We start from the raw sequence: 25,807 nt of genomic DNA on the forward strand, positions 1-25,807 counted from the left end.
CGTATGCCAATACAACAGGCAAAATGTAGATTGGCCTAACCATAATGGTCTATTATCCAGTGGATGGTTCTTTATTCGAAACTCCACTCTCTGTATGGATCATCTGTTGTCTTTTGAAAAACACAAGAGATGACTGGATCTAATTGATTGTCAGTGGGAGATTAACAGTTCCATGGAGGACATCCTCCGCTGGGAAGGTAACCATGACGTTATAGCTGTCCTCTAAGCAAACAGAATTAGTGGCCAGTTTAAAGGATGGGGACCGGACTCTGTGTATGCAGAGCGCGGCTCCTCCTTCCCCAACCCCATAATCTAAACCCAGATATACACCACATGTGGGACTCCTCTGGAAAATGAACTCGGCTTGGGAATATATGGTCAGGAAATTTATAGCACATGCCTGGGACGAGCCTTCAGGGGCCAGGGGAGAGCTCCCCGAGCCTTGTTTCCATTAGGCTGGGAAGTGTAATCTCCCAGACTATTCAAGGGGCCTGGTGTGGGACCTCCTGGCCAACAATATGACCCAATCACAGACTAGAAATCAGTTTCCTCACATCTGGGATTTTCCCACTGCAGCTATCGGGCAGCATTCCACATCAGTCACCGGACACAAGCAGCATGCTCGCACGCGCACACACACACACACACACACACACACACACACGCACACGCACACGCACACACACACACACGCGTGTGTTATGGAATCTGGCAACTCAGTATACAAATAAATGTGTGTGTGGGTTGTGCATTTGCGTTTGTGTGACAGAGAGAGCGAAAAGGAGAAATAGACAAGAAGAGAGAACAATGAAATAGCTCTGAAAATATGGCAGATTTTCAGGGAAGGAAGAAATGTAGTGTTTTCTAACATTGTCTGGCCAAAACAAACAAGTGAGTGAGTCAGTGAAGGCAAACATTCTCAAGCTGATTGACATTTCCTCTTCTTGTATCTGCTATTACTTCCACTATTACAAACTCAGCCACAGGTCAATTCATTGTCTAGGCACAATAATCTTTTACAAGATAACAACAATCGGTTTCTTTTCTTAAAGGATCAACACAACCTCTAGTGGCCGCTGGCGGAGCTTTTAGACTGTTAATCTTGTTTTGGGAAGAACAAAAAAAGATGACAGTGGTACACTAAAATCTTCAGTGTTGATTTAACCACTTACTTGATCCCTATATATACTTAGTTGACCGGGGCCCCCCGGGACTCTATACTAGATACTGTAGTATTTTCCTCAACAGCAAAACTCTTTGCCGAATATAGCACACATCGCAGCGCAACTCTTTCATGTTCTTAAAAATAGATACATTAACACTGAGGATTTTACTGTGTAAGCTTGCTTGCCTCTTTGGTGATTCATGCTGAAAGAGGTCCAAACCGGTCGTCTCGCTCCATACATCACTTTTACTCTCTTTTTGGTTGACAGGTATGGCATTTGTCCAGTCTAACCCTGGATTCCACACCCTGTCAGTCACTTAAGAGCTGGAGATGGACACCTTGTTTACAGCACTGTCATCCAAATACACTCATTCATTATCCTTCTTTCACCCGGACACTTTACATCAGATAATTGATTTGATTTTGTAGATGATGAATGGACAAAAGCTTTAGTGAAACACTTTCTGTCAAAAAGAAACGGAAGGACATGTTTATTTTTCTGTTGTAAGCTCAACTCCTCTAAGAAAGGAGACACTGTGTACTTGTGAACTTATGGAATGACTGAATTCTTATTCAATTGTAATGTCTTCTTCTTTCGTGTATCATCCTCAAATGTCCAACTCAGTAACGAGTAGCCACGCCCTTGTCTCTGGTCCCAGTTGGAAGAGGCCAGCCTCCGAAGGTGGTCGATATAGGGGGCAGGTGTTAATAATGTGTTCGGCAGACTGCTCAGGCTCGCCACACTCGCATGCTGCACTGTCTGTCAAGCCCCACTTCTTCATAGCTGATTTGAAGCAGCCGACTCCAGTGCGTAGGCGGTTCAGTAGGGTCCATTGCCGGCGTGGTAGGTCCGCTCCTTCAACACCACCTCCCGGGTCCCAGATGTAACTGTGGATATGGGAGGGCCCAGCAGACTCCCACTCCTGCCTCCAGGATGCTGCCATCCATGCATTTGTGGACAAGTCCTCCGGGATGGAGCGGAGCATCTCTTGTGCCGCCTTGTTGTAAGGGTGGCGGGACTTGAGTCTGTTTGGAGGCTTTATTTCCACAGTAGTGTTGTGCAGGATGTGCCAGTCATGTATTTGGGCTTTCCTTGCTAGCTTAATGGTTGCAGCCTCTCGTCGGAGGCCGGCCGGAGCAATTCCTGCAAGGACTGGCAGATAGGACACAGGAGTGGGCTTCAGGCAGCCTGTTATGATTCGGAGGGAGGTGTTGATTATGGTGTCTACCTTTTTGACATGTGGACTCCTACACCAGGCTGGGGCACAGTATTCAGCTACCGAGAAGACCAGGGCTTGGGTGGAAATTCTTAGCGTATTGACGGAAGCTCCCCAGGTCGTACCAGCGAGACGTCGGATGAGAGAGACCCTTGATGTTACCTTGGCCCTCACGTCTTCCAGATGTTGATTGAAGGACAGCGTTCTATCCAGACGTACCCCGAGGTATTTTGGGGCTTGTTGGCACTCTAGGCGCTTGTTGTCGACAAACACGTTAATTTCCCTTTTGGCTTCCCTGTTGTTGAGGTGGTATGCCGCCGACACCGTCTTGCCTGTGCTGAGCTGTAGGCGCCATCTGCGGAGGTAGGCAACCAAGATGCCCATGTCCTGGTTGAGACCATCTTCCATCGCCTTCCAGGTTGGTCGTCGTTGCATAATGGCCAGGTCATCTGCATACCCATACTTCGCCGATGTTGTCTCCGGTAGGTCGTAGATGTATATGTTAAACAGCATCGGGGAAAGGACAGAGCCCTGAGGGACGCCATTTCTCAACCTTCTGAGCCTGCTTCGCTGACCATCGCTGGTCCGTAGGATGAAGCTGCGGTTTGACAGCATCTCCATAATGAAGTTCACCATATGGCGATCTGGAATTGTCCTCAGAAGCTTTAGGTGGAGTCCACGGTGCCAGACGGTGTCATACGCGGCTGTCAGGTCCAGTAGCACAACCCCAGCTTTATCGTTGGCCTGGAAGCTGTCTTCAATGTCCTGCGTGAGCAGAGTCACCTGGTCCACTGTCGACCTGCCCCGGCGGAAACCAGCCTGTTCCCTCGGGAGTTGTGGGTCCACCACTGGCTCAATGCGGCTGTGGATCATTCTCTCCAGGATTTTAAATGGGACGCAGAGCAGCGAGATGGGTCTGTAGGCCTTGGGGTCTTCTGCAGGTTTGTTAGGCTTCAGCAGGGCTATGACAGACGCACGACGCCAGGTCTTAGGGAGCTTGGACCTCCGGAAGCAAGACGAGAAGAACGCACAGAGCCAGGCAGATGTAGTTGCACTCTGGTGGATCACAAACTCTGGGTGGATGTTATCGTGTCCTGGTGACTTGCCTTGCTTCAGTTTGCTAATGGCCTCTCTGAGCTCAGCTGTTATGAAGTCTCCTGAAAGGTTCGCATTGGCACTAGCCGCCCTGGAAAGGGAAGAAACCTCTCGTGTTGTCAGGCGGGCAAAGTTCTTGTCTGCTCCAGGGAACTGGCCGTTCTTGAGGAGCTGAGACGCGATGGCATCTGCCGTCACCGGACATGTGGGGGGAGTTGTTTTTCTACCGGTCAGCTGGTTGATGGTCTGCCACGCTTTGCGGCTGGAGTGGGTGAAATCGACTGACTCGACGGTTTCAGTCCATCTAGCCTTACGGGTGGCGTCCAGCTTCTGTAGAAGTGCAGATGCCGTCGCATCCACCTCTTCCCTCGAGCTAGCCTGCTGATGATCGAGCAGGAGGTGGCAGCATTCTTCATCCCATCCTGGGATATAGCTCTCGTTGAAGCCTCGTGGGATGGTTTTCTTTGCTGCCCTCAGTAGGACATTGCAGTAGGCAGTGTACGCACCATCCACATCAGGAGAATCGGGGTCCAGGAGACCGACTGTTCTTTTTTCGGTCTCTGCTGTGAATGACCGCCAGTTGGCCTTCCTAAAATTCCATCTCCTGACCGGTTTTCCCGCTACAGGCTGCACCAGTGAAGGGACCTGGATGATGGATGGTCGGTGGTGGGATCTGGGGAACCGGTCAATAACGCGCCTCTCTGGTGTGGGGTCAGTACTGCGACACATAGCGAAGGCCAAGTCGGGGTTGGTGTGGGTGTTCCATCTGGAAGAATGGAAGCTTGGGTGTTCTTTAGGGTCGTACAGGAGCAGGGCATCTGCGTTGGAGGCCCATTCACTCAGCGCCTCCCCATCTGCAGATGTGTGGCTGTATCCCCAGTCAGTATGCTGGCAGTTGAAGTCCCCGGCGTAGATGGCGGGTGCCAGGACCAGCGGGAGTGCCGACGCGGTCAACGGTGTTGGTGGAGGCTTGTAAACGTTGACCACGGATGTTTCCTGGATTTTGGTAACCAGCCACTCGACACTGGAGTCAGCCGAGGACCGGCCACCATCCGTCCAGCTGATGTCAGCCCTCACAAAGGTTGCCAGACCATGCCGTCTACTGTAGATGGACCCAGCGAGATGGAACCCGGGCAGCCTGAGCTTTTCCTCATCCATGCAGTGGGTCTCCTGAAGAAGGACAGCGGCTATTTTATTGGACTCGGCCAGTTGGTGTACGACCTCCAATTTGGCGGTGGTAAGGCCCTCTATATTGAGTTGGAGCACTGAAAGACCTTGGTGCTCGACAGTCGGGATGGACGCCCGTCCTGGCGTGGACCTGCATCTCCCCGGCTTCTTACGCCTCGGTCTTCCAGTTGGGTGATTGGTTGGCGACATTCGTTTCACAAGCTGGTCTTGCACCATTTCTTGCTACTTGCAGGGGAGGCCGCGTGGAGGCTGTCGTCTTCTCCCCCAATTGTAATGTATTTTGGCTTGTCTAAGGTATACTTGGTGTTGTGTGTGTGTGTGTGTGTGTGTGTGTGTGTGTGTGTGTGTGTGTGTGTGTGTGTGTGTGTGTGTGTGTGTGTGTGTGTGTGTGTGTGTGTGTGTGTGTGTGTGTGTGTGTGTGTGAATGCATCCAAATATGCAGTTTTCTGTCCTGTAAGCATAGACACTAGACAAGTGGGGCTGAAAATAGCATGGCAGTCACCGTCACCGGTGAGAGGTCACACACTCAAAGACAAAAAGCAACACAGGCATGACAGTATGAGATCTGCCTATGTCCTCTTTAACATTTTTTAAGTGACTTTTTGAGTACTTGTAACGCATCTTAAGTGACTTTTTGAGTACTTGTAACACATCCCTAAATAAGCTTCTACGGTATATTGTGTGGCGTAAAAGTTGTTTCACCTGACCAATATATCTTTCTAATGTGCCCAATTGAGGCAGTTTACTGGCTCTTATAATGTGCAGGGTAACTTCTGACACTGCCATCATTTCAATTGAAGCTGTGACATAATTGTTTCCATCCACACACAATGACCATTGGTAGCCGCACATTTTACGACAGTATGTGACCTTGCAATATAAATCAGCCATCCACAACTCTGTGGCTTAGGGGCAATGTTGAAATGAAGTAATGCTCACCAAGCCATATGGAGGTTGGAAAACAAAAGTCAGAGATTAACTTTATATCCACTAATCCAGTGAATTCCCAGCCATTTAATATGGCTGATTTGATATCATACCCTTTCAAATGAAAGGGTTTGCAGTTATCCTAAAATGGTTATGGAATTATTATCCTACTACTTGTTGTTGTTTTTTTCCTCTTCCAAAGATGTGCACATGGACTACAGTAGTTGATATTTTCATTTAGGCTAATGTTTTATCTCTTTTATCAAATCACACAAAAGCAAATGAGGCTTAACATGGAGAAGTCAGATTAGTTAATATTTGGTGTGGGTGTGTGTGTGTGTGTGTGTGTGTGTGTGTGTGTGTGTGTGTGTGTGTGTGTGTGTGTGTGTGTGTGTGTGTGTGTGTGTGTGTGTGTGTGTGTGTGTGTGTGTGTGTGTGTGTGTGTGTGTGTGTGTGTGTGTGTGGAGCATGAGAGTGATAGTGGAGCATGAGAAGATTTGTAATAGTGAAAGTCGAGGGGACAGCGAGTTACAGGGGGGAGGTGGGGGTGACTGAGTGGTCTTTAGCCTTGCCTTGCCTTGCCTACTGTGTGGATGAGCCTGGAGCCACACATACACACATCTGGTCTGAACTGAGAAGATCTAACTTGGTTCAGCTGCTTATATATCACTGCTTTGGAGACAGGACGGATTTCCTAACGGGACATGTACTCGATTATTTTTCAAAATGTTGAGGACCACCACGGCCGGGGTAACTCCGTTTGAGGACCACCAGCCAGAGCCACAGTAGCAGTAGACTAGTCTGTATCAAGAAAGAAAGGTGCGCTTTTCGGGGACATAACGGATTGTGGGAGAAGAGGATTGTGTTATTATGACCGAGTCAAGGACTTTATAATGACATCTAAACGACAGTCATTGAAGCTCAGGCGATCTTTCAGTGAGCAGTTAAGGAACTCAACGTCCAAAGCCTGGGATTTACTATGGAGGAACATCAGGGAGCGGCGGCTCGCAGGTCAGTAGTAGGCTAGGTAGTCTAATTCACTGGTTCACAAACACAAACGTTTTAGTTGGCGACACAAAATAGAAATTTGATGTCTCCGGGGACCCAAGCTAGTGAAAATAGCAGATCTATTCTACAAGCTCACCGCTATGTGTTGTGAGCTTGTAGATTGGCTATTTGTGGAATTTATTGTAATCTGTTTTGTTTAATTTCATGAAATTCTTTTGAAACATTTTAGATTTGTTTTTATGTATGAAACTGAATATGAATATTTTTCAAAAATCGGTCCGTGACCCACAAATGCGTTATTTCTTGTCCAATGTTTTTATCTGACTAAAATTACAAATGCACCAATCTAAACTCAGGTAAAAAAAAAAAAAAAAAAAAAGTTTATTCAATCTAAATAGAATTAAATTAAGCTAGAAACGCCCAAAATAAACATTTTAAATTTAAATAAACATGGTTGGTAGGCAGGCTAGGCTTCCTTTAAGGATTCTGCGGTATTAATAGTCTACCGTACACACTGGAGAATTGTACCTATGAAATGTACCCAAGGCTATTGTTGCCACGGGGTGGCGCTGATGCTTCGCTCTTACTTGCAATGCACAAAAGTAGGATACCCTACCGTGCCTACATTTGTAACTTGCATTCAGTGGTGGAAAAAGTTCTAAATTATTTTACTTAAGTAAAAGTATCAATACAATACCATCATGTAGAAATATTCTGTTACAAGTAAAAGTCCGGAAAGTACAAAAGTATTGGTGTCAAGTAAAGTACCAAAAGTAGAAAGTAGTCATTATGCAGAATGTCCCACTTCACAAGTTTTCAAATGTATAAAATCTATAAAAAAACGTTTGAAAATAGCAGATGCAATGCATTGTGAGCTTGTAGATCAGCTATTCTCAAATGGCCGAAATGTATATAGGGTTGAAGTGGTATGTTTTGTAATAATAATCAAAATCTAAGTAACTAGTAACTAAAATGTTCAAATGTAGAGAAATAAAAAGTAGCCTACAATATTTGCCTCTGAGATGTAGTGGAGTAGAAGTAAAAGTATTGTAAATTGAAAATACTCAAGTGAATTACAAATACCTCAAAATTGTACCTAAGTACAGTACTTGAGTAAATGTACTTAGTTACTTTACACCACTGTAAATTAGGCCTATGTTTATTTAGTGTGTCATCATGTGTCAGCGGGTGGGACTAGGGTGCCAAACGCGTCCACGTGTTTAAAATGGGCTTCAGCAGGTGACAGATGATTGTGATTAATTGTGTTGAAAGTTGGAGGGGGAAAAAAAGATAGAAGCCCTTTATTAAGAAGTTCTGAGTGGGACAGAAACAAGTGCTTGCCGATGTATTGACTCGATTGGTTTATTTAATTACAATATTGATAGTTTTGACACTTCTCTTGATGAACCTGCTGGCTGCAGCCTATCAACCTAATAACTACGACACAGTATAGGCACCTATCCTTAATTAGCCTATACATGTAATTGGGCTGTCATTGCCGAAAGCATGGCCCTATGTTAAACTACTTTCTTGTGCAACTTAAAAAGTCGTTAAAACATACAGCATATTTTTTTTTTTTAAGAAAAAGAAATGTAATTGTAAGGCACTGTTTCTGTATGTTTGGTCATAACGCAGTTATAGGGGGTTGTCCTCTTTGTGTGTGTGTGTGTGTGTGTGTGTGTGTGTGTGTGTGTGTGTGTGTGTGTGTGTGTGTGTGTGTTTGTTTGTATGTGCGCACACACACACTTTTTCAAAGTCTGCCACTAGGTGCAGCAAAACCACACATGAGCTATTGCTCTAATAATTAGAGCAATTACAGTCTAATTGGATAACCTTCAGTGATCAGATGATAGCCTACCTTTGCTTTGTTCTCACTAAACCACAACTTTATTGAGCCTGTAGACAATAGAAAACTATTACTGTTTTCCAGATTCAGATGTGATATACAAAAAAACATTGGATTCAATATTTCCATTAGTGCAGTGCTCTCTTTTTTATTTTGTGCATGAGATTTAAGACAGGCACAACCTCCATTGCAGCAGCCCACAAACGCATTTAACTGCTGTAGCCTACAGGAGCAGCTAACTCCTGCATGTGATGTGTCATGAATCTGGCAGCCTCAACAATCTTACACAGTAACATCCTGTGTTAATTTGATACATTTGGGCCCATTTGTACACTCTCAGAGTTAAATTAACTGTGTCTGGCCTTTGACTGCTGTTTATATGCTCCCTAAAATAATGAGAGATGGTGTTCCTGGCTTACTGGTTGACATGTGGACAGACTGTCCTGTGTGCTACTTAAAAAATGTGTCTCAATGAATGGTTGTTGTTGCCTCATTATGTTTTGTGGCATATAATAATGAGAACATTGCTCAGCTGTGGATCTTGGACTGCTGTGCAGTGCCATTCTCAATGTTAATTTAACTCTCAGATTATAAAATGGGACCCAAATAAGCACTTTTAAATTATCACAGTCTTACTGTGTAACAGCAGTGCATTTATGGCATGCAGTGAACTCTAGTGTATAAATGATCATGCAGAACAAAGCATTTTTGATAAATAGATCTTTGATAGATCTGTCTGTCTATCTAGTTATCCATCTAGCTAGCTATCTAATAGGCTATGCGTAAAAAATACATATCCTCTGTGTCATCTGTGTTGAAGTGTGAAGGATCAGCATAATATAATTTGTGGTTTTTGATACTACATTAATAGAGCTGTGTGTGCTATTATAATAATAATATGTGAGAGGGCGTTCTTTACTGTGATTATGGGTGGAATGATGGTGGTGATGTGGCTAAGGATGAGGTTCAGGGTGGCCTGGTGGTTAGAAAGACCATCCTGCTGGTTACATACTGAATTTGTACCCAGTGGTGGAAAGTAACTAAGTACATGTACTCAAGTACTGTGCTTAAGTACGATTTTGAGGTACTTTACTGGATCTTTTCAAATTTTCAGTACTTCTTCTCCACTACATCTCAAGAGACAAATACTGTACTTTTACTTTTACTATATTATTACAAAACCTACATTAACCACTTCAGCCCTATATTTTGGCTATTTGAAAATAGCCGATCTACAAGCTCTGCTGTTTTCAAAAGATTTGTATACACATTGATCTTGTGAAATGAAACATTCTGGGTAATGAGTACTTTTGGTTAAGTATATTCTGACTTTCTATATATATATATATATTCTGAATTTCAGATTTTGTATTTCAGATGTCATTTTCAAAAACAAAACTAAAAACATTATCATAATCCTGTACAGCTTCCGACATAGGCCTACATGTGTTCGAGTGAAAGCCCAACCCTTGTACATAGCTGCTTAAGGGAGGAAGGAGGCCTTATTACTGAAGATGTGTCTAAGGTTTGAATACCAAATGATGCATGTGCACAACAAGAGCATTGCTATGCAGCCACATTTAAGTTGTGAATCACAGTGGCAGCAGTCCCTGAAGTGGAATGCCTGCTGCTGTTACACTTCTATCATCCCCTGACACTTTGTTGACATTTGTGCTCTATGAGAAAGAAAATACATAAATCATCATAAATCGTTTTGACTTAATTCAGTTAATGTGTGATTAACTGCAGTCCATCACCAGAATTAAACACAGCCGGTCAGGCTGTTTGGATCACGGGGTGGAATTCATCGTCATATTGGGACTATTCTTAAGCCTTCTTCTTCCCAAACCACAAACATAGCCACGTCAGAGCCAAGCTTCCCTGGGCAGATTACACGTGTCTGCTTCTGAAAACATACCACATCAAACTGGTACCTAAACATTACGCAGCTGCCTCTGATCTCTCTATGTGCAGCCCTGGGCCCAAAACTGACGCACAAAAAAGAATCCCTTGTGACTACACCTGTCTGGATTCTGAAATGATGGCTGAGTGCTGAATGACAACTGGACTTCTCTTACACAATGACTGCCATTTCAATGGAATTTAATTGGTTGTTCCACAGTGACATCAAGAGCATTACTGTATATAGAACAATAATACGTTTGTCATTTGTATCTGGACAAGACTTTCCCTGTGTGTGTGTGTGTGTGTGTGTGTGTGTGTGTGTGTGTGTGTGTGTGTGTGTGTGTGTGTGTGTGTGTGTGTGTGTGTGTGTGTGTGTGTGTGTGTGTGTGTGTGTGTGTGTGTGTGTGTGTGCGTGCGCGCGCGCGTGCGTGCGTGCGTGCGCAGAGAAGTATATATCAATATTGCAATTAAAAAAACAAAATCATAAAATCCCCTTTTTCTGCCACACTCAGACATGTGTGCGTGTGTGCATGCGTGCATGCTTGCATACTTTTGCATGATGTGAGACAAGACCTCCTATGACCGCCAATGCTGTCTAGTAATTCAGCCCTGAAACGTAGACAGGGCGTGTTAGAACAAGTTTGATAAGGACTGCAGCCACAGCGGCTGACACATGACACTCCTTCCAAGGACATAGAACAACAGCTATTTCTTCATGGCATGCAGCTCCAGTTAACCACCCAGCACTGCCAATACGTCTAGGTCTCATACACAACAATCTGGGAACCCATTCGGTAAAAAGGAAAACAATATTTTTTTGCCTCCTTTGTTTTTTCCTCTGGGGGCACCACCTCCTTTTTTTGTGTAGAAACAGGAACTTGGTTTGGCTCCTCCCCTTTCTTTGCCCACTTCATCCCTGGTGCTTCTGTTTATTCCGACTAACAACAACACTACATGTTTAGGGCAGTGGTGCTGACAGATTCTGCTAGTCTTGAGATTACATACACAGTAACATCTGCAGTGTTCATTTAAAATACTTTTCAGTTTTATCCCATCAGGAATAAGAACTCATACAGGATAAACAAGTTAAATTGAAAGTGTTAAAACAAAAAATGAGCGGTCAGGTGATGAATGATATTTTTGCCATATTTTATTTGATCCAATCAGGAGAGAGAACCCCACGCTCTCCCTCTTGATTGGATGAAATTGGTACCCGACCTGAAAATGTACTTTCTGTTAACTAAAGAGCTGGAGAGATGGGGAGAGCCCTGTTACTGAACAAACACTCTAAAGCAATGATAACTATCAGAATATAAAGCTTTAACATTTTAGCAAAAAACTTCTCACCCACACACACACACACACACACACACACACACACACACACACACACACACACACACACACACACACACACACACACACACACACACACACACACACACACACACACACACACACCACTATTAACACTTTACTATGTGCTGTAGTTCTTTCACAATATTGTGCTAGACATTTGAGTGAGGGTACTGATAGAAAACATCTCTACCTCGTTCATTATGTTGTTGCAGAGTGGCTTGGTTGATTTCATAAGATGAGATGTATATACTATACTCAGTCATTTTCTTCTCATCTAGACAGGGAGTTCGGGGGTAGTAAGTAAATGGGTTCAGAGAGGTTACTATGGGAACACCTGTCAGTCAAACAAACTGCACACATTTATTTTAGGATCTGGTACCTGAAGTAATTGCTACTCCTGCAATGTGTTTGTGTGTATGTACACAGTGAAATCCACAGTGTTAATTTGAATCAGAGAGAGTGTCAAACTGGGAGTGTGTGTATATGAAAGATTAACAGTTGGGTCAACACATGAAATCATCTACTCAATGTCACACCACCACCCAATACCTGAGCAAACAGCACTGACTCTTTTAAAATAGCTCCTGGTGGAGGTGTGTGGAACACCGTTACGCCCCAGACAGCTTATATGAAAACGTGTGGGGGGCTCTGAAGTGTGCTGCTGAATTGTGATCTTTGTGTGCTTAAAAGCTAGGGTGTGTTTTTTGCCAGTCACGATGTGGGACCAGACACAGGGGTTGCGTTGTGACTCTGTTCATAATATGTATGGCCCCTGTGCTTTCATTGCCAAAGCAGTCTGCATGGCTGTCGAGAGCGGCTCGCTTTGATTGGCAGTGGGTGGGGTCTGTTTGCACGGATATGGACTCTATATTTCAGGTGTGAGGGGCGTTGTTTTCCATACTGTAAATCCATTGATACAACTTGTATTTTAAGGAGCTTAACTTTATTTCTTATAGCATCAAATGAACATACGGTATAATTGCTTTAAAGCTATTCTATGTTTTGACAGAGAAATTACATTCTCGCAAGTTTTTAGCGGTGCCAACCACTCTACATTTGACTTTGTCCGTTTGAGCGTCCGTCCGTATGTTATGTCCGTATGAGCACGGGATGAGCACGGCAAAGAAGCAACACATACAAACACACGCACACACACACACACGGACTTGGAGATTGCCTATGCCATCTCTCCTCTCATTGGCCACACGTGCCACTGGTTATCAAAGAGGGGTCCAGGGACCCCCAGCGTATGTTATGTCCGTCCGTCCGTATGAGCACGGGATGAGCACGGGATTTTAAAGGAGACACACCATGAATTTCACTTTTTTTAATTTTTTTTGTATTTTTTTGGCTCCCCAGTGTCTCTTGTACCCCAAAAAATATTTTCTTTTAACATTCAGTCATTCATTCTCATTTCAGAGATTTTCAGAATGGGCGTGTCTGAACAGGCCATCTCAGAATGGCAAGTTTGCTTACCTCACCAAACTTTCTGCCCATGTATTTTGACAGACAGAATTGCTCAGTACCGCAGTACAGCACCCCCCTAGCCAACTGGACGTTTTGGTATTGCAGCTGAAAGTGCTTTATAAGCCTGAGAGAATTGACTTGGGATGAGTATATCTGAGTGTTGATTTAGGCTCAAACCTTTTGAAAATGGTTTGAGGGACATACACCATATGATATTAAATATCAATTTTTTTTTTTAAATTCATGGTGTGTCTCCTTTAAACAGCTATAACTCCAGTTTGCAGCATGCCACCAAGTCCAAATTTGGTATGTGGACGTAGACCACCAATAGGGACGAGCATGAATTGCTGAAGCCCCACCCCCTCTGTCTTCCCATTGGCTGGCCTTTAAACAGCCATAACTCAAGTTCGCAGCATGCTACGGAGTACAAATTTTGTACATGGACTAAAACCACCAATAGGGACGAACTGTAATTACTTAAGCCCCGCCCCCTCTGTCTGCCCTTTGGCTGGGCTTTAAACAGCCATTAGTCCAGTTTGCAGCATGCTACCAAGTACAAATTTGGTAAGTGGACTCAGACCACCAATAGGGACGAACTGAAATGAGTTAAGCCCTGCCCCAAAGGCACCGCTTCCTTCACACAGGGTGTGATTTTTTGTACTATAAAAAGGTATGGATTGTAGTTTTCCGTCACCATGACTGATTCAGTCATTTGTGTGTATACCATAGAGTCCAACATGTCTTTATCTTGATTAACTCTTGGCTTTCGCTGAAGGAGGATTTATACGTAGTTGCTCACCACCATAACATTAACAGTAATAGAAGATATTAAAGTTCCTAATGATTTAGGAAACAGAGTGAGGGGGGGGGGACTTGACCTAACAAAACTTTTACTGTCATGGGATTTTTATTTAGCTTACATGAGCTTTAGTATCGTGTATTACACTAATAGAGCACCGAAATGTTTTAACTTCCATTCAGTCAGTCTTGAGTCCATTTCAACTGAACAAAAATGTCAGGTTTTGATTGTAGGGATCTAGATTCTTCATTATATAAGGTGTTTTTCTCACACTTTGTGGAGACTTGCTGAGAGTTAAGAGGCTTTGGCTTGCTGGAAGCTGGGGGTTGCGTGAGGGGGTTGGGGAACAGAAATTAGCATTCTAACACCAAGAAAACAACCTCTCCCACCCTCAGTGCTTTTCACGGCAAAGCACAGACTCACTCTGGTAAAGTGAAACTGGCACGTGCGTGAACGGCAACAGCAGGCGAGTTGTTCTTGTGCTGGGTGGGTCTAAAGGCCACTATTTTCCTAAGCCTTCCACTACCTCTCCCCTTACTCAGTTCATAGGCATTCCGCTGGTATTTATATTTCCCTCCAGACCAGGGGAAAGCTGACAAGCGCCCACACAGACGTTGGATTCAGTTCAGCATGGTGGGCAGGACTCCAAGTGCTTCCTGACCATTGGCTGCTCTGTGGTCACATGACTTGGAGAAGGTAGAGTGAAGTGTTGGCACTCCTCCCCCTAAGCTCTACTCCCTCTGCTCTCTCTCTGCTCATTTTTAGGCTGTTGCGCCTGTATGTGAAGTCTTCTGTTAGTAGGAGAGAGTAGTAGTGGAGCGGTCTGGGACCAGTTCTGGAAGATCATACCAGCCATGTTTAGGGAACTCCCAAGGTCCCCAAGCAGCGAGTGCCTTGGGAGTATGACCCCAGAGACTCAGGACATCTACCTGAGAATGGACCATCACAGGAGACGCTCTGGATACAGATTGGGAAGGATCATTGCGAGGCAGCAACTGTTGAAGAAGATTGCTGGAGGTATGAAAGGAGTTTGGATAGAAGTGCAAGATGTAAAGGCAGAAATATGTATATCCTATACATACTTACCTAGTAGCCTACATTTTCTTTGGCCAGCCAGTCATAGTGTCACTTAACACATTTAAAGTCTATGCTCTCTTAAGCTGTTGGCCTATCATTTTAATGTAACTTGTTGCTAAGCTGCAGTCAGATTGTAGAATGTAAACCTAAAGCACATTTTTAGGTTTACATTTGATTTTTTATTGTAGATGGTTTGGAGGTGATCAAATACCAGGTGACCCTCACACACAAAGTTGTATTGTGCTACTGACATCATGGGTTTGGGGACAGCTGATGACTTTTGTCACAACAACTCTCTCTTGTTTTTCCTGTCACTAACCCCCACTGTCAACAAAAGATGGAATTCCATACAAATAATGTGTTGGAAAGGAAACACTGGGTGATCCAATGTTTCTTAGTCCCAGTCTAATCCCTGAAGTGCAATAACAAGGAACACCATACTTGACCTTCAGTTGTCATGGCTTCCTTTTTTTTGCTACTCAATGCACTGTAGGTGATAAGCATCGCATTGCAGTAATCAGGCATGTAACTAGAAAAAAAAGATGATGTAGAAGACAATATCTTAATGTCTGATGACATTTTCCTGTCCTGGGGGGGGGGTCATTGGAGGACAATTGTTGTATATATCTAGACAAAACAGTGTTGTGCCACCATGGGACCTGCCGCTCCCCTCAGCTTTGTTCAATGTTGTCTTACGACTCGCTTGACATAAAATCTACCTGGTGTTTTTAGGCCAGGTCTGTGAGGATGGGGGGTGGGGCACACATAACAACACTAGCTACCACGCCCCTCCTTCCTGCAGGTGAGTGGCCTCGAGCTGGATCAAAGTGTGGCCACATTTCATAACAAAACGTTCCATTAGCAGAAGCCTCCGCCACCACTAATCGATCCAGAACATAGTTTTTCTCCCAGTCACAGTCCTTACGCGGTGACACATCAGTTCCATAATGCACCCTACTCTGGGGGAAATAACCTGTATCATCACAGAGGATTAAAGCAACACATCAAGCGTGTCTTTTGTTCGTTCTAGAAATGAAAGACCCACAGGACTGAATGATGTGCTGTGGAGCAAATGTTGATGGTCTGATGTCTCCAGGCGTGTGGAGTCATGTACCGTTACTGGGCATGTGTTTTCAGATTATAGCTGTCTGGCTTGTCAGCAAACCAACAATTTTTGTCATCTGTGATGTTCATCTTTGAAATGTGTTCTATGCAAGCTTCAGTTTTGTTTTACTCCCTTATTTGTATCATTTTTTTTAGCCCCTACTGCCAGAATAGATGCAGCTTGCGAAAGAAAATAATTTATGTTGATTTTGCAATCTGTCTACCACGATTTCAAAGCTGCCCAGTAGAACAGAGATCTTTATACCCCTACAGCTGGTACTGTAACTCCTCCCTGGAGTGTGTGTGTGTGTGTGTGTGTGTGTGTGTGTGTGTGTGTGTGTGTGTGTGTGTGTGTTGGAGTGCGTGTTAGTGCATGTGAGTGTATGTGTATTCAGGGTGTGTTTTCAGTGTGCTTGATAGCATCAGCAAGGCCAAAGGCTGATCAAACTCACACTGATTGGATCATGGGTTGTCTCACACTGTGTCATTGTAAACAAAGCAACACGACTCAATCAACTGATACAGAGGATTAAACAGCTAAAACAGCTATAACTGTATGTTCCAGAGAGTGTGTACTGTGTATCTGTATCTTAAAGTAGATTGAATTTAACCAGGAAATGTGTGTGTGTGTGTGTGTGTGTGTGTGTGTGTGTGTGTGTGTGTGTGTGTGTGTGTGTGTGTGTGTGTGTGTGTGTGTGTGTGTGTGTGTGTGTGTGTGTGTGTCAAAGGGTCCTCCTGCCCTTTAGGTCCGTAGTGTAACAATGTATAGGAAAAGTAGAACCTGTATATGATACAATATGTTAAATAAATCCTATCAATCCTCTTCTAGCGTTGAGGTAGGACGGCAGTGTGGCGGGTCAGGAGAGTGATCTCCTTGCTTTGCAACGGCTTCTGCATTCCAGCTGGTCAGCCCTGTTGACATAGCAGACTGAAAGTGAGTGGGGGCCGCAGTGACTGGCAGAGTTACTCACATATATTGTTTCACCCTGAATTCCAGGGAGGCTTGTGGGGGTCTTAGTCATGTTTCCGATTTGATGGCATTTGAGTACCACCAGAACTACGTATGTGTGTGGGTCCTCATTCAGTGACTCAGTACACTCATGACCTGCTGTCATTGTGCCTGGAATCCATCACTGCTCTGTATTCCTTAAAATAATATATTGTCGTTCTTGGCCAGAAACCATTTAATCATATTTATATTTTATGTTTTTTTAAATGGATGCCCTATTTTCTAATTTGTTGTATGTATGACAATGTCGCGTAAAAGTAGCAAAGCCAATCTACAAGCTCACGTGTCGCATTGCGACACATTGTGAGCTTGTAGATCTGCTATTTGGGATATATTTTTTAAATGCTCGAAAATGGTCTCCTATAATGGCATGCCCAGGCTTAAAGCGGTTAAGTCAGTCCGTGGGTTTTATAAATATTAACCAAAGAAAAGTAAGAGCTTGTGACTAAATAATAACTACATTGCTCCAATGCAACACAGGTACTTTTCTTTTCCATTTCTTGAAAAGCAGTGGTTTTGGACATACAAGACAGCAACGATTGCCCGACATTATATGAGCACCTTTTAGAGTTGCTACTTAGTTTAAGAGAGGGTTTTGTTTTGTCTTTCTTTCTAAGTGTAATGGAACTAAAGGACTTTTGACTGTGCTGCGGTAGTACATTTGTGCCAGCCAAGGGAAGGGGCCTGGTTTTATTGTAGAGGAATGTGTCTCTTTCCTGTCAATATTCCAGGGGTTTTGGAGCTGCATTCTCTAGTCTACCTCATCGCTCTGGAGTGGCTACTGTGCTTCTGCATTGTTCCCATTTTCCTCCTGTGCAAAGTCTCACACCATCTGGAGGCCAGATTCTCAGGATTTCTGCACCCATTAGCACTACTGATGCATCACTAAAAAGCAGTATTCAGCTCAGCCTATATATGTTTAATTCAGCCTTACATATAGAGCTCTATCACTTACCCCTTACAATTACTCCAGTTTTTCCATGCCTACACACACACACACACACACACACACACACACACACACACACACACACACACACACACACACACACACACACACACACACACACACACACACACACACACACACACACACACTACCTCCTCTGTGCGGAGTCAATGAGGTATTCATCCCGTTACTGAGAGGTAACTGCTAGATTCTTGATTTGCTTTTAACTTTCTTCATATTTTGTTCTATTTAGAGCAAATAGTGTCTGTTATAAGCTGTTTTCAGTGTCTCTGTGATGCTTTGTACAATGATCAAATGAATACTGGGAAGTGTGTGTGTGTGTGTGTGTGTGTGTGTGTGTGTGTGTGTGTGTGTGTGTGTGTGTGTGTGTGTGTGTGTGTGTGTGTGTGTGTGTGTGTGTGTGTGTGTGTGTGTGTGTGTGTGTGTGTGTGTGTGTGTGTGTGTGTGTGTGTGTGTGTGGGGAGGGGGGAGGTTTAGGGTGATTGTACATGCAGAGATAGCCAGCTGTCCTGTAGGCATGTAGGGTATGACAAATCCCTTGGGGAAGAAAACATTCCTGCCTAGGATTACTTCTGCAACACACCGTTTTTTTTAATTGAATACTTTATTAACAGTTTTCAAAAAGTACAGAGGTACAGTTATACAATAATGCTAAAAGGATAACACAAAAAGCAGAGAGGGCTTGTTTCTATTGTGGTCCTATGTATTCAATTCATGAAGACACATAAAGACATACAATACTATACAAGAAATCATCAATACTAAGAGCAGTAAAAGTATGTTTACACAGAAAAACAATGGGGGGGGGGGTAATTTCTTTTGGCAAGCTAGAAGTAAACACTTGTATAGTGGGAGGACCGGGGCACTTGAAGTTTTTAAGATGACAAGCTCTACCCTCTTACCTCTTCTCTTCCTCTCCCTACTGGATAGCTCATTCTCAAAATCCTCCTCCATAAAGGGGCTTGAAGTGAGGTGGTCTTTTGTGATGTTGTAACAGTAAAAAGGTGTGTGTGATCTAGTTTAGATTCTGCCCTCCTCCCCTCAACACTACTCATTCAAAAGCTCTGAATTATTCATCAGGGGGCTCTCACAACCTGTAGCACTTCAGATAATCTGCATGTGAAACTAATTTAAACTGGCCTCGATTCAAATTGAGGTTTGATAAGTGGTAAGAGTAGTCTTATACAATGTCCACTCAGTACGCAGGCATGTAGGGTGGCTTATATTCATGAACCTAGCTAGCTAGCATACACCTGATTATTATGCAAATGCAGTTTGTTACCTTTATATAACTTTATAATGAAGGATTTTTATAATAAAAGTATTTTGGGGGGCGTAATGCTCTGCAACAAAATTGTAACGTTGCACCTCAAAATGGATCAACCTGTTTCTGCCTGGGAATTTAAATTAGAGTGGCCCTCATATTTGGTAATCTATGTATAAAAATGATAATGTAGTGAGAGCATACCAAGCAGATAAATACAAACTAAAGGCCCATGCTAGTCTATGGCACCAGACCCCTATGTTCTATTTTGAAAACCACAGTATTGTACAGCACAGAAACTATCACATATTTTGACACTACTTGCTCTGTGGGGGGACACTGATGACAACAAAATAAAAAGGATTACAGGTTACAAGAAGCTGTTTTATCATCAATTTTATGTTGAAATTCGTTGTCCAGTAGATATATCTACATATCTCAAACTAATTATTATTATTATTATCTTAATAAGGTGCTATATACCGTAGTACCTTTGTCAAATGGCGATATATATAGAACCATTATTGGTTTCTAACTAAGCCGCAGAAACAGTGGAGAACCTATAAAGAACCATACAGCAACTTAATGGTAGGGTAAGTTATATTTTTTGGTCAAATCAAAAAGGTTTTTGTTAAAAGGTTAAAGCTCTATATTCTGATAGTAATCGCTATACATAAAGTGTTTGTTCAGAAAGAAAGAGAAAAAATAAATTTTCAGGTGGGTTTCACATTTTCAGGAGAGAGTACCCATTTATCAACTTAAATTCTGTAGTGTTCGAATTAAAAATTTGTATCCAGACCGGAAAATACATTTTCTGTTTTCTAAACAGTTGGAGAGACAGAGAGACCCCTGTTACAGAACAAACACTCTATAGCAATTATTACTATCAGAATAAAGACCTTTTTAACACTTAATTAACACTTAATTTAACAAACAAAACAGAAATTAAAAACAATAACTTACCCTACCGTTAACAGGTCGTTTTTACAGCCCCGAGGCTATATACTGTAGCATCTCAATCACCCCAAAGAGCCACTGAAGAACCAATATGTTTGTGTGTGAATGGACAAATAAGTGGGAAGAATTCATTAAATATAATTTCACAATGCAAATATAATTTCACATTTATGCTATAATTCTCAAAGTGCAGCTTCTGTAAAATGTTTGGAAAACACACTAAGGTGTACTTCATAATTACATCTTTGAGTTTCATTTTTAATCCCTGTGACAGCTTGTATCAGTAGTATGAAGGGGGTCACACCACATTGTAAGAGTCTGTATGTGCGAGAGAGCACCATATATTTAATTTAATGTCCGCAGCAGAAAAACAAACAAAATACGAGTCAAGACCGGCCCACAAACCAACTGGCCCAACAGTAATATTCCCAAACTTTGCGATGGCCAGTCCGCGCCTGCCTCTCTTCCACCTTGCTTGTGTTATAAGTATTTTAAAAGCGTGGACAGGGCAGCAATGAGAACATTGTGCTGGATATGTGCAGAATATACTTATTAATAAGTATTACTTATACTGATTACTGAATGACTATATCGTAGAAAAGTGAACCTACATTTAAATTGAAGTTAGATCTGCATCTGTTGCTCAGCTGGTTGAAATGTACTCTGCAGTACCTTTACAAATTGAACACTACACTACATTTTACCCAACCATGACTACATAATTTAGGAACAGAATGACCTAGTCCAACTTTCTGTAAGTCAATCACTTTCATTTAGCTGCTGTTGTAGATACTGTCTTCCAGATATACAGTACCTCTCTCTACCTAGAGGTGGCAGGATGTGCCCACGTTTTCAAGTATATTTGGCTATTACACGTGTGCTGTGATTCCTACACAGGCTAAGTGAGTTGACAGTTGCCACATGTGTGAGGATAATCATTGACAATAGGAAACAGTGAAATACCTTGGCTCCAGTGAAACAGGAACACAGTCACACATTAACAGAGCCAGGCAGGAAAACTTTCCCTGTTCAAAGGCCAATTGCATTCCACACAAATGCCAATTAACAGAAAAACCTTATTAAGCCATTTCCAATGAAAAGGAACAATACATAACGGCACCTTTGATGCAAATAATGTCCTATTACTGTTATAAGGACTTTGTGGAGAACAGTCTGAATGAGGTTGCGTCTCTAAATCTATTGTATTTTGACCACTCTTTCTTTCAAAATGAAGTTTCCTGTTGGGTGCACTTCTTAAGATAGTATTTGTTGTGTCTCTACTGGTAGTCTGTCAAGTAGGCTATATTTACTGTGCCACAACACACTCGTTTTTGTGCTTCGCTGCCCTCCTCTGGTACAAAATGTATACAACATTGCATTTGGAGAATAATTGTGACAGAAAGGCAGAAGTGTGCTTTCAGACCACAGGCATTCAGCATGCTGTCTGTTCATGTTAAAGTCCTTTCAAATAGGTTCTGACTGTCAGCAGACCTGATCTGCTACGTGCCACTAGCCATGCATGAAATATCAGTCCTGCATTTCATATCGGCGTAGAAGTTCTTTGCACATGCGTGCTCTCACAACTTAGATTCTCTGATAAAGCACAACAATTGATTTGTACATTCCGAGAGTGTTCTAGATAAGCAGCCAGTCGGCTACATACCTCATTGCATAAGATAGCATGCCATGTGCTGCCGTGTGTCATATACTGTGATATGCATATCAGCTGTGCATTCCAGGGCTACTGAATGTTGGACCCATTTACTTGGACCCAGATCCATGTGTGTCTCTAGATCACTGTTTCCCAAACACTGGGTCGGGACCCATTTGTGGGTCGCGGACACATTTTTATGATTCACGAGTAAATATCCCTTTATCTTTTGTTTCCTACATTTAGTTTTAATTTTTAAAAAACAAAATCCCCCAAAATGCAACATATTTCATGAACTAATTCAGTAATTCTTCAAATGCATGTCATGAATAAATGTGAAAATAGACGATAGCATGACCATATCTCTCTTCCGAAGAGAGACCTGTGTTGTTTTTCACTTGGAAAAAGTTATTTTCAGAGAGCAACATCATTGTACGACAAAATATAAATTATGCTTGTGGCCATTCCCAGTGAAGGAGGGGAAACCCTTGTAGTCTCCATTGGGAATCTGTCCAAATGAGAGGTGGACCCACTCTATCCCTGTAAGATACATCTGCAGACATGTTTCCTCAGTATCGTCCTAGTTCTCCTATTTGTCTAGAACTTGATTTTTAACAGCAATGGCTGTAAATGAAATTTTAACTGCTCTGAGCTAAGTGCGTGAAACATTTGGTTTTGTGTGGGACTTAAGGAACATATTATGTAAATGACCTGGCATCCAGTCAATTATTTTCAATGTTTTCGTAGAGATTTTAGGTCAGCTGGCTGGGTGTTTGTCAGTGATGCATAGCCCTCCCCTTCCAGTTGTGTTATACAGCGCTCTTGGAAAACCAAATTACAGTGCTTATGTATACTATCAAAGGGAAGGAAGAATTACAGCACAGAGCACACAAGCTTATATTATGACTGTGGAAAGCATGGCATGGCATGTAGCTTACTGCAGCTATATCATGCTTCAAGAGATACCCATATACTTAAACTGACTTTGAATCAGGACTACTCACACTCACGTGTAGAACAACCCATAAGCTCCAAAGTCGTATGATACAGTAATGTAGTTGCTTGTACAAATTATATAATAATGACACGGAACTACAATTACCTCAAGTGTGCTAGGACCAACCTTTATTATCCTCTCTTTAGTATTGTGAATGTTCTTTAATTATTCCTTTTTGTTTATTATTGTTGATGCAACAAAGTCTGAGGAACCAGGAATTTATTTTCTTTGTTTACTATTATGCACTTGTACACAAGATGTAACAGTAAAAATCTTGAATCTTAAATCTTAAGAATGCAGCAGTACAATAGTTGGTTTGAGGAAAGTAGAGGAGGAGTTGAAGAGACAACTGAAGAGGCCCAGATGAGCCTCGCTGAGAGGGAGGGAAGCATGAGACGAAAGGGAGGAGAAAAAGAGAGAGAGAGATAAGGGGAAAGAAATAATGATAGAGCGAACCAGAGAGTTGGTTGACAGAGAAAGGAGCTGACTGAGGAGCAGTAAGGCAGGCCCTTGCTGGAGTCTTGCATCTGGACACAGGGCAGCACAAATGCCCACAGGTACAATATCTCTCCTAATCTCTCCCAGCAGGCTCTTGTTCTTTATATACGCTGGCTCAGCAGATTTGTCACGCTATTATTGCCTTTGAAAATAGCTGGGACTAACTTTAATAAAACGTGCCTTTTATTATGAAGACTAAAAGCAACAAGAGATAAAACGGAGCTATATGGTTGATGTTATCATTGTTTCAGAGAAAAGAAAACTATGGGATATAGTCATGCTTTGCTAGTCCCTGATGGGTGTCATTATTTTCTAACCTTCATCAGTCATGGTATGGTTTTGTTTAATTTACTACAGACAGAACTAATAACCTTATCTCAACAACTAACACAGTGATTACCCCCACAAGAAAAGAATAAAATCACATTTTGCTTGCAGAATCAATACAGTGGTGGACGGAGGTATGCCTTGATGAAATGAACAAGGAAATCTCCAAAGCCAAAGTTGATATTTTTCTCACCAAAGAAAGCAAATCCTTCACAAAGGCCTGCAAAATGGTTGTCAAAACACTTTAGCATGTGTGGGAAAATGGCTGGAGTCCAATGTCTGGAAGTGTTTATCTTGTTCACAGTGGTTTGCAAGCCATCACTCGCATGTATTTGAGAGAGCTCTGCTGATTAATTTATGTTCTGCTCAGAGTTGCTGCCAGTGTGACATAGAGGCTGAAGGTTTCCGGGGATCGACGAGGTGTTTTTGCTCCCTAGGGACGGAGGGTCAGAGGTTCCCTTTCCTGGTGCAGGCTGTTGGAAGTTGTGTGCTGAACTGCCATGTGGTGTGGTTGGGGGGGAAAGAGACGAGCACACCTGCCTCTGAGTAAATGCACCCCTTACTTCAGTGGATGTTCAGAACTTCAAACTTTGGAGAGCAGCTAAGGGAAGCAGTGGCTCAGGAGCTAGAGAATCAAAAAGTTCCCAATTCGATCCTGGCATTGTGACAAAGTATCCTTGAGCAAGACACTGACTGCTCCCCTGGCGCTGTTCAAAGCTGCCGACTGCTCCTAATAGTAAGGATTGGTTAAATGCAGAGGACAAATTCCAGGTATTTGAAAAGGCACTTGGCCAGTGAGACCTTTCCCCACCAGCTGGTTTGAACTTGAAAGTCCTGGCATGTTCACAGGTCACAGCCTAGCATTCCTTATTATTGTCCAATCAAACTACTAAATCTACAACTTCTTTTCACATTTTAGCTGTTCTGAAACATTCTTTCAATTCAATGTCAATGTTATAGTGCCAAATCACAACAAGTTGTCTCAAGACACTTAACCCGACATTGTCCCACCCTTTCTGTAGTATTGCGCTTTATTTTCTCTCTCTGGTTCCTTCCCTTCTGTTCTGACAGAAACACATTTACAACATGTCTCTGAAAGTGCACAGTATGTGAGTGAATGTCAAGGAATCTCAATGTCATCGGCAGCATGCATGCATAATATCATAATGTATTAAGAGGAGGCACTGCCCAGTGCCCAGGAAGAGACCTGTGCTGATAGCAGAGAGCGAGAGAGTGAGAGTTTGAGTGTCTGCCTGAAGATGAAAGGGTCTCCCTTCTCTCTGGGTGTCCCTCAGAGGTGAAGGAGAGTGTTACCACAGCTGTGCTGCTCTCATTTGAGTTCAATACAGGACCTCTAGAGGGGGAAAAAACAGCCCCAGATGACTTTTGACCCAGCAAGCTTTAGCAGTGGTCAACAGCAGCCTCTACCTCACATGCTCCTGTTATTTACTCCCAGAATCAATAAGCTCTTGCTGTGTGCGTCTACTTTGACATGAAAGGTGGACCTCAGTCTTTCACTCAAAGTGGGTAGTTGCGGTAGGGGGTCGCTCAAACAAATTCCAGTCCCCTTTAAACACATCCCTTTTAATTCTCTGAAATAGAGAGATAGTTATGCAAATTCACTGTGTAATAGTATTTGTAAACTATATTGTAGGTGACTGAATGAACTATTACGTGGGCTAAAATGTGAACCTTTGAAATCAGCAATACAATTCTGTATTATTGTTGCATTGTTTATTGAATGAGAACTTGAATATCGTTAAAGCCCTGATATATGCCAGCACAAATGCTAGTGGCTCCTTGGCACTGGTCACACTGGAGCTGGCACAAAATCTTTACTAGAGTCACAGTCCTCAGAGAAGCCAGGAATTCTATGGTCTACATCCACTTGTTACTGGAGATCTCTGGCCTGCTGAAGGATTCTCTCCACAGGTCACCACAAAACCACAGGGCTAAAGTAGACTCAGGATTTGCTAA

The 25,807-nt window shown here is 42.9% G+C and overlaps 1 protein-coding gene across 5 annotated transcripts in view; it reads left to right on the forward strand.

Moving 5' to 3' along the window:
- stard13b (StAR related lipid transfer domain containing 13b) overlaps window positions 1–25,807 on the forward strand; it is a 71,740-nt gene that overhangs the window by 27,179 nt on the left and 18,754 nt on the right. Inside the window, exon 1 of one of the 5 annotated variants that reach the window (XM_084064874.1) lies at window positions 6,268–6,603. The exons of 3 other annotated variants lie outside the window; for them this stretch is intronic. In XM_084064874.1, coding sequence (XP_083921000.1) covers window positions 6,486–6,603 — 118 coding nt within the window. In that variant the 5' untranslated portion in view covers window positions 6,268–6,485. Of the gene's footprint in view, window positions 1–6,267; window positions 6,604–14,789; window positions 14,994–25,807 lie in introns of those variants that run through there. One more of the 5 variants, XM_084064873.1, reaches the window with a different exon arrangement.

The sequence above is a fragment of the Gymnoscopelus microlampas genome (assembly GCF_963454915.1).
Source record: "Gymnoscopelus microlampas genome assembly, chromosome: 8".
Lineage (NCBI taxonomy): Eukaryota > Metazoa > Chordata > Actinopteri > Myctophiformes > Myctophidae > Gymnoscopelus > Gymnoscopelus microlampas.